This window comes from Maylandia zebra, linkage group LG9 (genome assembly GCF_041146795.1).
Source record: "Maylandia zebra isolate NMK-2024a linkage group LG9, Mzebra_GT3a, whole genome shotgun sequence".
NCBI classification, from domain to species: domain Eukaryota; kingdom Metazoa; phylum Chordata; class Actinopteri; order Cichliformes; family Cichlidae; genus Maylandia; species Maylandia zebra.
In genome coordinates, this window is record NC_135175.1 from 8407925 (window position 1) to 8422087 (window position 14163).

The window sequence follows — 14163 nt, forward strand, 5'->3', positions numbered from 1 at the left end:
AGTGTCAATATTATTATCAACCCAGAAAAACTGGCCTGACATCGTCCCCATAGCGAAACATGGCGGTGGGAGGATTATGCTGGGGGAACGCTTCAGTGTGACTGGAACTGGGAATCTCATCAAGGTAGAAGGATTATGATGAAAGATGGATATGTGAAGATTTTGAAAGAAATCAAAGTAGTCAGCAGTAAAACTGGGTCTAGGTCATCGTTTTGTCTTCCAACCGATAACGATCTAAGACATACCTGGTGAAGAACCAAAGCTGTGTTTCAGACTCCTTGTTTTGGTTAAGAGCAGTTTGGAAATGGTTTTAAGAATAAGGCTTTCATAGGGAGGCTAATCAGTCCTCATCTGTACATGTATGAATTACAGAGTGGTCATCAAAAACTATGTCCTTGTTTAAGATGCTTCTTAAGCTCAAAACTCTAGTTTAGTCAGCTCTGACTGGTTGAGCCTGTGAAGCTGAGACCCATACAGCATTCCCACTGGAAAAGCTACCTTAGATATTCAATATTAAACAGGATTTGAAAGTGAAAAATACAGCGTGGCCAATTAGAAGATGAATTCGGTCGTCTAAAGAATGGCACACTTCCTTCTTCAGACCATCGAGCCAGTCCACGTCTCTGGACTGTATTTAGACAGATGTTACATGATACATTAGTGGTTTTTCAGATTCTTTATTTTGTATTTAGCAGTGACTCAAACAAAATTCCAGTCACAGAATTCAAAAAAATTATAATGGGATCCATAATGAATGTTTTTTTTGCCTGTCGATGTTCATTTCATTTGGTCCATCCGTTAATGGGGGAAATAGGGTACATACAGAATTATATGCATACACATGCTATGATCACTATAGTAAGAACATTACTTACTGCTTTCCTCCCATTCAAAGTGCTCCCATCATCTAAAATTAAACAGCGCTGAGGATTGCTCACAGGCAAATCCACAGCTTTAACTTACATTTTACATCACTCCTTACTTCCTCGCAGGAAGTTGAACGTGTCAAACTGCACATTGGCCTCGTTGCTAAGCGGCGTGTGTTAAAAGCCCTCTGCGCTCACAATTACCCTGGTGACACTGTTTCTTTTCAAACTTCCTCTCTTTCTTTTACTCAAACCTTTTTCACTTGTGTTTCAAACTGACCCCAAAGAGTTAAGTCTCTACTACTTCTTAGTGCAGCTAAGTCTGACCGGGTGGGGTTCTTTGTATTAGTTTCAGCGCCTTGGAGAGGGGGCAAGAGGTGGAGAGCAATGCCCAGCAAGGTGCTTCTGAAATGGTTATTCTGAGGTTTGAGGAGGGCGATTCAGTTGACTGCTTGGATGCATAGCTGAGTCGGGGAGCTTGGAGCTGCTTTCAATCACTGTATGAAGTCCTGCATGAGAAGTTGGTGCAGAGGTTTGTTTTCCTAGCATGTGCACCAGTGGACACCAGACAGTCCAAATACTGGCTAGTAGAAAAGAAAGGTGAAATACGAGATTACTTTTATTTTGTTTATTTCTTAAACGCAAGTGGATTTTAACAAGGGATGTCTCATATAGCTGCTTTTGCTTCACTCGCTTAATTGCACACATAAATCATCAGACTTTAAACGCGGATATAAAAACTGTAAGACAGCGCGGTTCGATCAGTGCCACACAGCGGAGCAGCTGCACCTGCGATTTGCCGTAATTCCCTTTTAATTGTGATGAAGTTGCTGAGAGAGGCAGAGAGAGAGAGAACAAGATCAATTAAGACCTCTTTGTCCGTCTGCTCCCTCCTGTGCCGACCCTCTCATTCTTTCCCTGCCTGGTTTACGAAGCTTTTAATTGAGTTTGGCTAGATGGACTGCTCCGGTCTGCTCGTACACAACGGCGACTGACAAGGACCGGGCAAAGATATATTTTGGTGCGTGCGCAGGCTAGGTTAGCTGCACTCCTGTCACAGTGACACAGAGCAGGTCGCACACAGACACAGAGTGTGCGATGCAGGAAGTCGGTGAAGGGAGGGCACAGAAATGAGACATATTCACCGTATTCATAAATCTAGAAGGGAATGATAGCATTTAAAGAAAAAAAGGTCCAAATATGCTGTGAAGCTGTGTGAGTGTGTGAGCCGTCTGGCCTTTAAGTCACTACCAACTTAAATGGAAATTTGAGATTAGTGAAATTGTGTGTGAATGCATCCACGCCTGTGCTGCAGGGCTGTTTGCATTTATATGTAGTTATGCTGATAGTTTGATGGGAAAAACATGTGCTTAACAGAGCACTTGTGATCCTTAGTTACACTGCTGATGACAGAGACTATTAGGGAGTCAACCGAAGTAGGCAGTCCGCCTGCAAAGTTTGTTTGTTCGTGTCCGCGCGAACCGTTTCCACTTTATATGTTAATTTGCGAAATTGTTTACCAGCCAATGTGTATCTAAACACTCGTGAGACTGAGAGCACCGGCACGGCTGTGTGTATTTGCGGGTGTGAAAAATGGATGTGTGGGTACGCTTGTCTGGAGTCCTTCTCCATCCTTGCTGCTTGACAGAGTGTTTCGGAGCTGCCTGGGAAATGATGTTTCCACCTGTGACATCTCACAAAGACAGAGAAGGACACAGTCTAGTTGTCTCTCTCTCGCTCTCATGCTTCCTCTCCGTCGCTCTTGCTGTCCGTTTCTCTTCTCTCTCCGCTTAATGAGAATTGACACCCATCTTCCACTCTGTCAGCCTTACCCAGGCTGAGGTCCAAAGCAGGACGAGGGCAGACACGGTAGTCTTGTGTAGATTAGTGTTGTGACAGTGCCCCTAACGGTCCAAGTGAGAAAATGATGGGTAATTTTGAATAAGTCTGCATCTGTGATACTTATATTATTTTAAAATAACTTGTATTGGCAGGTAACCCCGCAACTTGGTGTTCCATGAAACCCAGGGTTTAATATTTAATTCCAAGTTGTATATAGAAAATGGACGTAGGCACTGTAACATCAGTCATTAGTTTTTGAACTCCAGTAGCTTTATTTTGAATTTTTACTGGCATCTGGGCACAGAAATGAGACAAAATTATGTTATTTAGATAAGAAGGTTTAACGGGGGCAATGAAGAGACTGAGATATCAGATTATTAGTAACACACAAATTTAAATGCTAAGATTTCAATTGCCAAAAACTGTTGGCTGCCAGTGCCACCACTTAGTAGCTCTTAGTAAGTACACCTATAAATTTGAAAATCCTACGTGACTTGTACTGGTGACCTTCTTGAGTTAACGTGTTCGCAAGATGTTCAGAAAATCTGACCTCTGACCTTATAATGTCTAATATCACCGGTATTCAAATAAAAAAGATGCAAGGAGATGCAATTGTGGTGTCACTTTGAAAATCATACATCACTTAGGTTCTCAAGTTATCATATTCATGAATTTTGGTGTCCACATCGCCCACCTAGCCACCCACCCGCCGGGGTGATGACAACACCCCAAGCCTTTGAGGTAGAGTGGTAAAAACTGCTGAATGAACTTCTTGGACAAACTATGACAAACATAGTTGGTCATATTTTTCCCAGGCAATTATAATATTATAACAGCTCTTAAACTGTAAACACTGTCAAGGGTTACAGTTCAACAGTTTAAAGTAGCAGAACAGTTACAGGGTATCCAAGTGGAACTAGCCACAGAGACCAAAACACTGCACTACCGTGTAAAAATGGTTATCTTTCAAAGTTGGGCATTTAACACACAACGGCCTTTATGGGGAAAAGTTAAATTTTAAACATAAAATGCAGTATATACTATAATATCTTGTAATTAAAGGCAAAGGTGTTGATAAGCTGTTACAAGCATTGCTTTTGCCACCTGTTACATTTCATTTCAAGTTGAATACTTGTCATGAATACTTTATTAAACTTTGATTTATTATTAGAGTCAGTTACATTTAGTGTGAGAAATAGAGGTGGGTTAATGAGGAGCTAAATAACTAAAAACCAAATCACTGTGGAAACAGGAAGCTTTTATTGTTAGGAGGAGAGAAATTTGCATTCTCTCACAGAGACTCATCTTCAAGAAGATGATTTGAGCACTTGTCTTCTCCCAAGCACAGTCTTTTATTTTGATTTCTTCCCATGCTACACTGCAATATGAACATGTGAGTACTTTTAAGAACTGGTACTTTTGCTTCTGAAGGACGCAGCTGAATGCATCCTCAGTGAGGATTTCACGAAGGACCGAAGGGAAGGATTACTGTGAAGGAGCAGTATTCATACAGATTTACACAGATGTAGCCCATGGTGCTGAGCAGACAGAATCAAAGGTAAAAGTAAAACTTTGTGATTGTCTCTAAGCTACGGTGGCCCTAAGAGGTCAAATACAATGCAACATAAGAAAACACCAGCAACAAAGAAAAACACTGCAAAAGCACATAAAACACAACAGAAACTGAATGAAACACAAAGGAAGTAAAAAAAAAAATCTTGCAAAAAAACCCCACAATGGAAGTGTTTTTAGGGAACAGCTTCCGAAGAGATAGAAACCAAAACATGCGAAGGATTGCACTAAGACTTAAAAGAAGCAGAGGATTCTTCTGTGCTGTGAGGGAGAAAAAGATGCAGGCAATGTGTGTTTTAATCACATGGGTCATGTAATACTGTAGATACATGTTGCTATTAGCCGTTTAGCTGTTAGCTTGTCCCCTACTGTTAGCTGTTCCGTCACATTATTGTCTCTCTGGAAGGTTTTTCACCTTTGGGTTTTTTTTGTGAGCTTTTGCAGCATTTCTTCTATTTGCTGGGGCTTTGCTGCAGTGACCTTTGACCTTTCAGGGACACTTTAGAAAGCAGTTAGTTTTGAAACTGACTGAAAGTAAACATCTTAAAATGTGATTTTTTGCAAATTTGGATGTCTTATTTCAGAGTTCTTGAGATTATACAACAACAAGCTCATTATTTGGAGTATAAAGGCGCCCTTAAAAACAACTAGAAGTGGACCGTTTTTTACAGACACACCCTGCAACTGCACTTTGTCAACTTGTGGGATGAAAACCAGGTGGAAACTAGAAACATTCATTTGCATCTTTAAAAGAGCCTGACGTTAAAATACACTTTCTTTTTTTAAATTTCTCTGACACTGTTCCATGTTTGGAAGAAAAAAAACCTTTCATCTTTGCACTGATCCAAATTATTGTGCAAAGCTGTAATATCAAACCTCTCTTTGTATCTGTTGTGCTGTAAATCATTTGGACATGGCCTTTCCTGTTTGGCTTTGGATTCAAACCAATGAAGGAAGGAGGAGGCACAGCTTAGGGAGTTATTGCTTCAAGTCAGGACCACAGATATTCAAAGTAATAATTTACAACCACTTGTTTACCCAGTGGAACCTGACAGACGTGCTGGCTTCCATCAACTCTTTGAATCATGCTCACACACTCTTTAACCCTGCTCACTGACATCTTGGACTTAAGCAATGCAAACACCGATTTCTACAGCTGGCTGCAGCTTCAGTCAAGTGCTTCTCTAAGGAACTTTTACAGTAGATTATCTAGACTTTAGGGCAGACTTTATCTAGTGACTGACTTCAAGTCCCAATCTAGTTTGACTAAGCGCAACACGTCACTGCCAGTAGTAACAACCATAGCAATAAAACGGTCTGTAATATAGCAACAACACATAAAAGCTTGGCTCTTTGTGCATTACCATTTTAAGATCTACAAACGCAGAGTTGTAATATTTACAACTCATTTTATGTTCATTTCAGGCCTGTAAAAGTGATGAAACGCTGAGGGAGCACTAAGTATGAAGGGAGGGAAACACAGGCTTACGTTTTCACTCGGTAAAATATGAACAAAGACAAGCACACATACTCAAAACATGCACCATGGGGAAATAGTACCAAGTGATTTTAAGAATAAAATAAATAACAGGTTGTTCTAATATTTCATCACAATATATATGAGATGGGGTATCTTCCTTAATGACCAACCATTTATCTTGAGGGCCACAGCCCTGCCTCTGGTTACGCCGGAGTTCTGCCTTCCCATGGTCGCCAAATGCTTGTTTATAAGGGGGCCGTCTGATTGTCGGGGTGCTATGTAGACAACATGTATACAACTGAATTGAACTGAGCTGAATGGAATTGAACTGAAAGCTGAGAATGTACTTTTATAAAATCCTAGAGGCTGAAATCAGCAACAGAAACGACTGATAGACAAACTAAGCTTGAATGAATGTCACAAAGCAGCTGGTATGTATTAGTGTGTGTGAACAGAGTCACATAGAGTGAAAGTGATTAAAAACAACAACAACAAATGAATAAAGGGAATTAAATAGCAGAAAACACCAAATGTGAATTTGTTCAATTCCAGTAAGTGAAAAAAGTGAAGACCAATAACAGAAAGGTCATGAATTACAATGAGTTTATCAGCCAACCAGCCTTTTTTGCACTTTGTGCATTCACTGTAGGTGTATGGCCTTGGCAAGGCATCTCCCAAGACGATGGAAGGCTGAATAATACTGGAAGCCAAAGGTGAGACTTTCACAGTTCTGTACAATACATATTCAGTGCATATAGACCCCTGGCAGCACTGGTGCAGAGCTTAATTAAAAAGTAACAGTTCCGGTACATTGGAGTCTGGCTGACCCACATCCCCTGCTGGCTCAATACGCCTGTTAACTCTGTGTATAAGTGTGTGCGTGTGTGTTTGGTGGGATATTGGGGGCACTTGAAAAGGGAAATGAGAAAGGGTGTAAGTCAGTCAGAATGATGATACACACTTGATGCGTTTAAGCAGCTGTAAGCATTTGCATAAAAAAAATGTGTGCATGATGTGTGTTTGTGTGTGTGTGTGTGAGAGAGAGACATGAATTATTCAGAATAACCCTAGGCAGTGCTATATAGCGCACTCCTGCCTTATGGGCTTACATCATGCATGTGCGTGTGCATATGTGCGTGCGGTTGTGCATTTGTGTGAGTTTATAGACGGGGAGCGTGTGAGGAAACCTGAGTGCATTTCAGCCATGCGCTGTGGACCTAATCCACTATGACAAACCTCTGACATCACGTGCACAACAGGCATGCTGAGCAAATCCAGTCATTTATAATGAATGAGACAGAGAGAGAGAAAAAGAAGAGTGAGAGGGTAGAGAGTCTCCAGGGAAAACGATATAAAAATAATAATAATAAAAAGGAGAGAAACAGACAGAGCATCTCTATCTGTGGCAGCCAAAAACATCATCTTCAAGCCACTTGCTGCATCCATCCATGTGGCCTCAAACAGCCAATCATCACAAAAAAAAAAACAAACCCACCAGCAACAACAAAGAAAGAATGCAAGAATTAGAAACAATGAGTGGTGAGTGGAAATGCAGGTGCTGATTTCTTTTGTCTCTGTCATTCCGACAAGAATTACAAGATGATTGGATGTCTTGGAAATACATTTCCGGTAACTGAACAATGCAATCAATTCAGGAAATGTCAGGAAATTTTAGAGTAACTACTGGCTATTTTAAAGCAGATATAAGGGTTGAAATGCCTTTCCTTTTTCTACACCCTCACCCCTTTTCTTTCCTTTGTGTCTACTGGTTCCTCTTCTTATCTAGCTAAACTCTTTAAGAGCTTGTTGTTCTGAAAATGTTGAAGAATCCAAGTCTCATTTACATGCCGAAATATGTCAGGAGGGTGGCACCAGTCGGGCTGCAGACTGAGTGGGGTGCCAAAATCCCACAGGTGGTGAGGGTTGGAGTGCTGGAAGAAGAATATGGGTCCCCAAGAGTGTTGCTGTGTGACTACTGCTGCTGATTCCATTACAGTCTCTCTCTCACACAGACACACACACAGACACACACACACAGACACACACACACACACACCTATACCCAGAGTCATATTTTAGGATTCCAAGCAGAGCCCTAAAGCAGAATGTCATTACTGTCCTACAGTGAACTTGGTGTACGATATGAAAACTTTATTTCCTGGTTCGTTACGGCAGTAAGACTGTCCCGTTTACCAATTTCTACCAAGGAAAAACCATTACAATATCTAATAAATGTGGGAAATAGTTGCTGAAAATGCATGCACATTCGGTCAAAAAATAAATAAATAATCATAATTAACTGGTATGACATTCTGCAAAATCTTCAATCCAAAAACTGTGATGCTCTTCTTTCCTGGACCAGTTCTGGGTAAACATAATCTCCCACCTCAGCGGTGGAGACTTTGGCTGTGCTAACAAACTAGCCAGCCTACACATCATATAAACTCTGTCCTACTCTCTCCCACAAAGGGGGCCGTCTGAAGTCCATCAAGCCATAAATAATTCAGCCGACTCTCCCACAAAGTGAGAACAACCTGCAGCTTACCATTCATTCTGTCCGGGCAGCTCATGAATCCAGGGAACTGGGTTTTCTCCCACAAAACCCATGTCATCATGGGAGCTGGACGACGACTGGTCAGACAGGTGGGAAGGGAGCAGGGGTGGCCTGTCGTCTTCGATCATTACTATGTCGTCCTGTGGCATGTTCACAGTCGGAGAGAGCTGGGAGCGACCTGAGAAAAACCAGGACAAGGAGAGACTGATTAGCAAATGGAGTGTGACCGCGTATATTTGAGCTTCATTTCAATTATAAAATACAAAACTGTGTCAAGACCCATTTATTAAACTTTTTTTTTTAAACGCACACACCCCATGTGCAGACATATTTGTGTAAATATAATTTTATCTTGCGTTCCTAATTAACAGCATGACACTGCAAACAGATAATGCTGAGGACGTTATTTTGCAAAACTAGTGGATTTCTGCTCTTATCTGGAGTAGCAGTACTGAAAGGAAATAACAAACATCTTCTAAATGATAGCACAGTTCACTCATGGAAAGTCTAAGTGGCCATGAGGACTCATAAGACAAACACAAAGTGCTCTAATGTCTATCCAGTCTCTTAATGTCACAGGCAAAAGTTCTGGACCCGGGTAGTTTTAGCTATTCTCCTTCACTCTCCTCCAAGGACAAATACAAGCAGAAAAAGGCCTCTCCCTGATCTGTATTCTGTCCCGCCTGACCCTCCCCGCTGAGGACTTCTTTGAATCGCTCTTTTGCTGCTCCTCAGGAGTCAAAGTCAATGGGGAATGTGCTGGCACTCAGCGCCAAGGGCAACAGAAGGGTTGTTCAACAGCATGAGAAGTGGCATTACAATGAAGAGGCGGAAGCTTCATTCTGAAAGCCGATCTGCGCACGACTTCTTCGTGGCCGATCCGAACACGAGACAAGTGATGAGACGTGAATTCAGCCACACACCTGCTTGCCATTAGACAAAGTCTTTCAGAGATTCTGGACTTCCTGTGGTCGTTGCTTTTGTTTCCATTATCACAGAGGTATTTTGCAAATTTAATAGCTTAGGAACAATTGTGTGTAATCACTAGCAGCAGACAACAATATTTACTCTGGCAGGATCCCAACGTGAATCTGAGAGTCATTTAATTTCACTGGGGCCCGACGAATGATAAATGCACATTGTGGAAGTAAATCTCAGCACCAATCAATGCAGCAGCGAGCGGTATAGTTTAGTTTCGGTACTTGGAGATTAAAAAAAAGGGAAGAAAAAAAAACAAAGAAACAAAACAGAGCTGCGTGGGAGAGGACAGAAATAAAGGCGCACTTATCCAGCACTCACAGCGCCAATGAAAGTCAATGTGGAAAGGTGCGTTTTTTAGGTGATTTGCCATGTTGACGTGTGACAGAGGAGATTTGTCCAATCCAAACCAGTGAAGCACAAAACAACACCAAAAAACTTTTCCGCCGTACAGTTCTTATAACTGGGAAATTATCTATGGAGGCCAAAGAGTTTTTGTAGTACCACCATATTGCTGTGAAGGCTGACATTTTACTTTGAAAGTCTATGGGGATTGACTTGCTTGTGTAGCAAGGCTCAAGTGGTCATTAAAAGAAACTGTCAGGTTTGGTAACTGCAGCTTTAACAGCTTTAACTTGGAGTAATTGTTTTCTGTACAGCTTTCAGTGTCTTGTGTCGTTGCAGAGGAATCATGGAGTGCTCTTTAAAAAAGTGTTGTTTCATTTCATTGGGGTTTGTGGGAAGTCTTAAATGGGCTCTTTTAAGGTCTGGCCACAGCATTTCAGTCAGTTTCAGGTCAGGACTCTGGCTTGTTGCAACTTTGATTCGTCTTTAGCTATTCTGATGTAGATTTGCTGCTGTGTTTGTTCTGTTGCATGAACTATTTTCAGCCAAACTTTAGCCAACAGCTGGCCTAACATTTGTCTCAGAGGACCTCACGGTCAACTTGAAGATAGCAAGACGGCCAGGTCCTGTAGCTCCAAGACAATCCCAAATCATGACCCCCTCCATCACTGTCCTTCAGAGGTGGTATGAAGTGTTTGCGCTGTGCTGTGTTGTAACACTACATAACAAACAACTCCACTATTTGATTCATTCAGATGCAATTGAACAGCCGTGCTGCTGTTCTTAAAAGATAAGGGGGAACACTTCCAAACAAGCCATACTTGTTCAGTCATTTTCTAATCTACCAACTTAAACTTTAATATTTAACATTCTAACTGAGACCTGCAGAGTCACAGTCAAACCTTGGGGGGGATTTACATGGATGTACACTCCTGGGAAGATTGTGGCATTGTGTTAACACACATCTGAGTGCACCATACCAGCAAACTGAATGCTCCTTACAAAGGCTGCTTTTATAGAGGTACTTAGTTTTTTACTAACTACACCCGTGACTGCAAAGTCATGTGAAACCTTCTTTTTCACATGACCATACTTTTGCATCTGTTAACCGGTTCTACTGAGAGCCTAGTCCTTTTGTCTTTAGATTGCTAATCTAAAGCAGTTAAGATGGCTACCAACACTGTACAGGTGAAATGAAGGCCATTTCTCACTCAGACAGCTTGACAGAGAACCGCAGGTGATTGAATTCCCCCTGTACTGTAAATCAGGAGTATTGGAGTAATGGCAGTGATAAGGCCAGGAAGTCAATTAGGCTAAGCTAAATGTATCATTCTCACAGTAGACAGACCAAGAAAATTCAGTTATTTTATAGTTGAATTTTGATTATTAATAAAAGTGGTTGAAGTAATTTCTCAAGTTATTATGATAGTTTCTTTCAATAATGTCTAGGATCAAGGGAAATGAAGGTAAGTAAAATCTGCACAGTCTATTAAAGTGAGAATAAATAGATATGGTTTTGCTTCTGTAAATCTGTATAAGTAATATACGTGTAGAATTCTAAGGATATATCTGACCTTATTTTCTGAGCCTTTTCTGTCATGACAGCACAACTTAGTCATTTTCCCTTCAAAATTTCAAATGTCATGCTTTACAGTCAGTTTAGCAAAAGTGCGACAGTGTCAGTAAAAGATGCCCTGCGGTTGTGTTTCCACGGGGGTTTTTTCTTATACCTGCATTTACATTCCCTTAGTAAGTAGATGGAATTGCTTCTCGGTTGCATCAGCAACAGAGACTTTGACTGCAGCAGCAACCCTGAACAGACACAGAGTATTAACTATGTCTTTCTAAAAAAAAAACAAAAAAAACCCACCCAAAATAAAACTTTAAAACTTTTAGTGCATGTTCACTTACACCACACACGGACAGAACATTTGCTCAAACTTACAATATGCTCTCTTTAAGACGACACACCATCTATAATCACCTTACATACACTTGTGTCACGGTCCACTTTGCTAGAGGACACTGCTTTAATTAGAAAGTCTGCAGGCTTTTCTCCCAGCTTCATGAAATATTTCCAGTCAGGACCCCTTGACACAAGTGACCACCACTGCAGAAGAAAAGTCGTTACAGTTACCACTTCCGTGCCTATGTGCACATGCACTACAGCACTGTATGAAGAGTGCGCAGGAAAAACCGGGGCCGTGCCGATGCTTTCAAAGGTGAAAATATAATTAGAAACTGCAGCGAATGCTTTTCTGCAGCTGTCAGCATAATCAGCATAGAGGGAAATCACAGCCCGCCTACTCATGATACTTGACTCTGAACATGACTAACCGGGACAATGAAACAGACGAGACTAAGGTTGGCTGGAGAAGACAAAGAGAAAATGGCTCACAGGGAACAATATGTTGATACGAGTTAAATCACACTGTGGTTCATAAAACTTGGCTGAGCAAAGGGCGGAGTGGGAATAGAGGCAGACGCTTTTCAGCAACTTGGAACAGCGAGGCTCAGATGGAGCAGCTCACTCACTGCTTTAACACCATTGTCTTTTATCAGCTCCTCACAGTAGCTGACGAGCCAGCCAGATCGACACGGTGAACAGTCATGTGTGTTGGAACTCGGAATAACTAGTGATGGAGGCATTTTGAAAGTCACTTCTGTTTGTTATGGAGAAGTGATTCTTAATGCAAAGTGCTGGTGAAATAATGAGCAAGAATATTCTTAAGGCCTTCTTTTGTAATTGTTGAGCGTCGTTTTACTCCCATCACACCCAACCAGTCGCAGCATAAGGCTGCCCCTCTTCTGAAATTTTGTTCTACTGGACATTTCTTCCTGATAAAAAGGAGTTTTTCCCTCCTACTGTCGCCAAGTGCTTGCTCACAGGCGGTTGTTTGATTGTTGGGGTTTTCTCTGCATTATTGTATGGTCTCTACCTTACATTATAAAGCACCCTGAGGTGATGACGTAAAAAAGAAAAAAAAAACGACAGAAACTATGGAATTTTTCATGCAGTTATCTGGACTTCAACTCACTTATCTGAGAAATACATATGCTGAGTCGTGAAGGGACTATTTTTACTCTGATAATGAGTAATTGTTCACAGCAGGCTAATGTTTTACAAAGGGGCTATTAGGTAATTGTTACATAGATGCTTACCATCTTTGGGGTTAAGGAAAGAGACCTGTGGCAATCTGATGATGTCATCATGACCTTTCTCACACTGTGATTAAAGATAGCCTCATGTGAGTCACACTGACAGAAGCAGGCTCACAGAAGACAACACCCTGGGACCCCTCTCATTACATCTTCTGTTCTGCTAAAAATAAATCAGCTTGTTTGGTGTGGTTTGCCATCTAGCAATAATAGTGCATTGTGAAGGATTAACAGGATCGCTGACACCTATTGAAGTCCAACATGATCACCCTGGCTGTTAATTGTAATGTTAGAAAATGACTTTTCAGTGTTGCCTCAGCCAAGGCAGCTCACATTCTGGTAGTTTTTAAGGGAACGGTGTTGTATTTTGTATAAATTCAATTTTAAATGTAAAATCAGAAAAGGGCAGCATGACAGATGTTTACTTTTATTATGCAACATTATGTAGGAGTAGGTCATGGATAATAGCCACTGATTTGGAAATAATTGGATATGAATAACTTGAGTTCATTGTCTATTATTATGACTGTAGATTTCTAATGAACTAGGCAGCTCATTCTCATTCTTTTTATGAAGATATAACACATTTTGGGGTCAACCGGAAAGAAAGGCAGAGAAACGTAAAGGTTAGGTCAGAGGTCAGATGTCAGATGTGGTCAGTATCCAGTATCATTTACTAAATGTTAGTAATACAAACTAAGTCAGCAGAATTTTAACCAAGTTTTAAAGATAAAATACATTTTATGAAAGTTTGACCTTATTTAACCTTGAAGAAAATGTCAGAGGTCCGAAGTAATGTGACATTTAAAATCCTGATGTATCATTCCCTGTATGTTGTCAAAACAAACATTAGCAGTAAACAGCTCTATATAACATTATTATCACTTTTTAAGTCTTTATACACTACCTTCTGCATGTTTACAATATACACCACACTTGCAAAAATCATAGTTTTAAGGATTTTTGTCAATTTTTGACCAATAAATAATTAAGCTGACCTTGCAGGCCTTGGTGGACGTAAGCCAAAATTTAAAGCATTATTAAACATGACCCCACTCTACACCCCTGCCGAGCTATCTTGTTTACAGACAGAAAGTTGAGATGCATGCACACGCTACCAAAAACATAACCTCCAAGGTGAAAGGTAATTAAACAGTTTGCATATTCACTTTTACATTGCTAAAGCCACGCCAATCTCTCTGCACATGTTTCTGAAATTCCTATGAGTTGATACCGATGCCACAATACTGAAGCAAAGATGTTCTTGCTCCCTCTAACAGAGCGTGCGGACGAAGACGGATGAGCTCTCTGGCTCCAGAGGCCACCTGGCTGCATCCATCCAAATAGATCAGAGTATCGCTCTTCTC

The 14163-nt window shown here is 40.9% G+C and overlaps 1 protein-coding gene across 2 annotated transcripts in view; it reads right to left on the reverse strand.

Moving 5' to 3' along the window:
* LOC101476097 (partitioning defective 3 homolog) overlaps positions 1-14163 on the reverse strand; it is a 351693-nt gene that overhangs the window by 131409 nt on the left and 206121 nt on the right. For both annotated transcript variants that reach the window (XM_076887953.1, XM_004568509.5), the window contains exon 16: positions 8306-8492. In XM_076887953.1, the coding sequence (XP_076744068.1) occupies positions 8306-8492 (187 nt within the window). The remainder of the gene's footprint in view (positions 1-8305; positions 8493-14163) is intronic.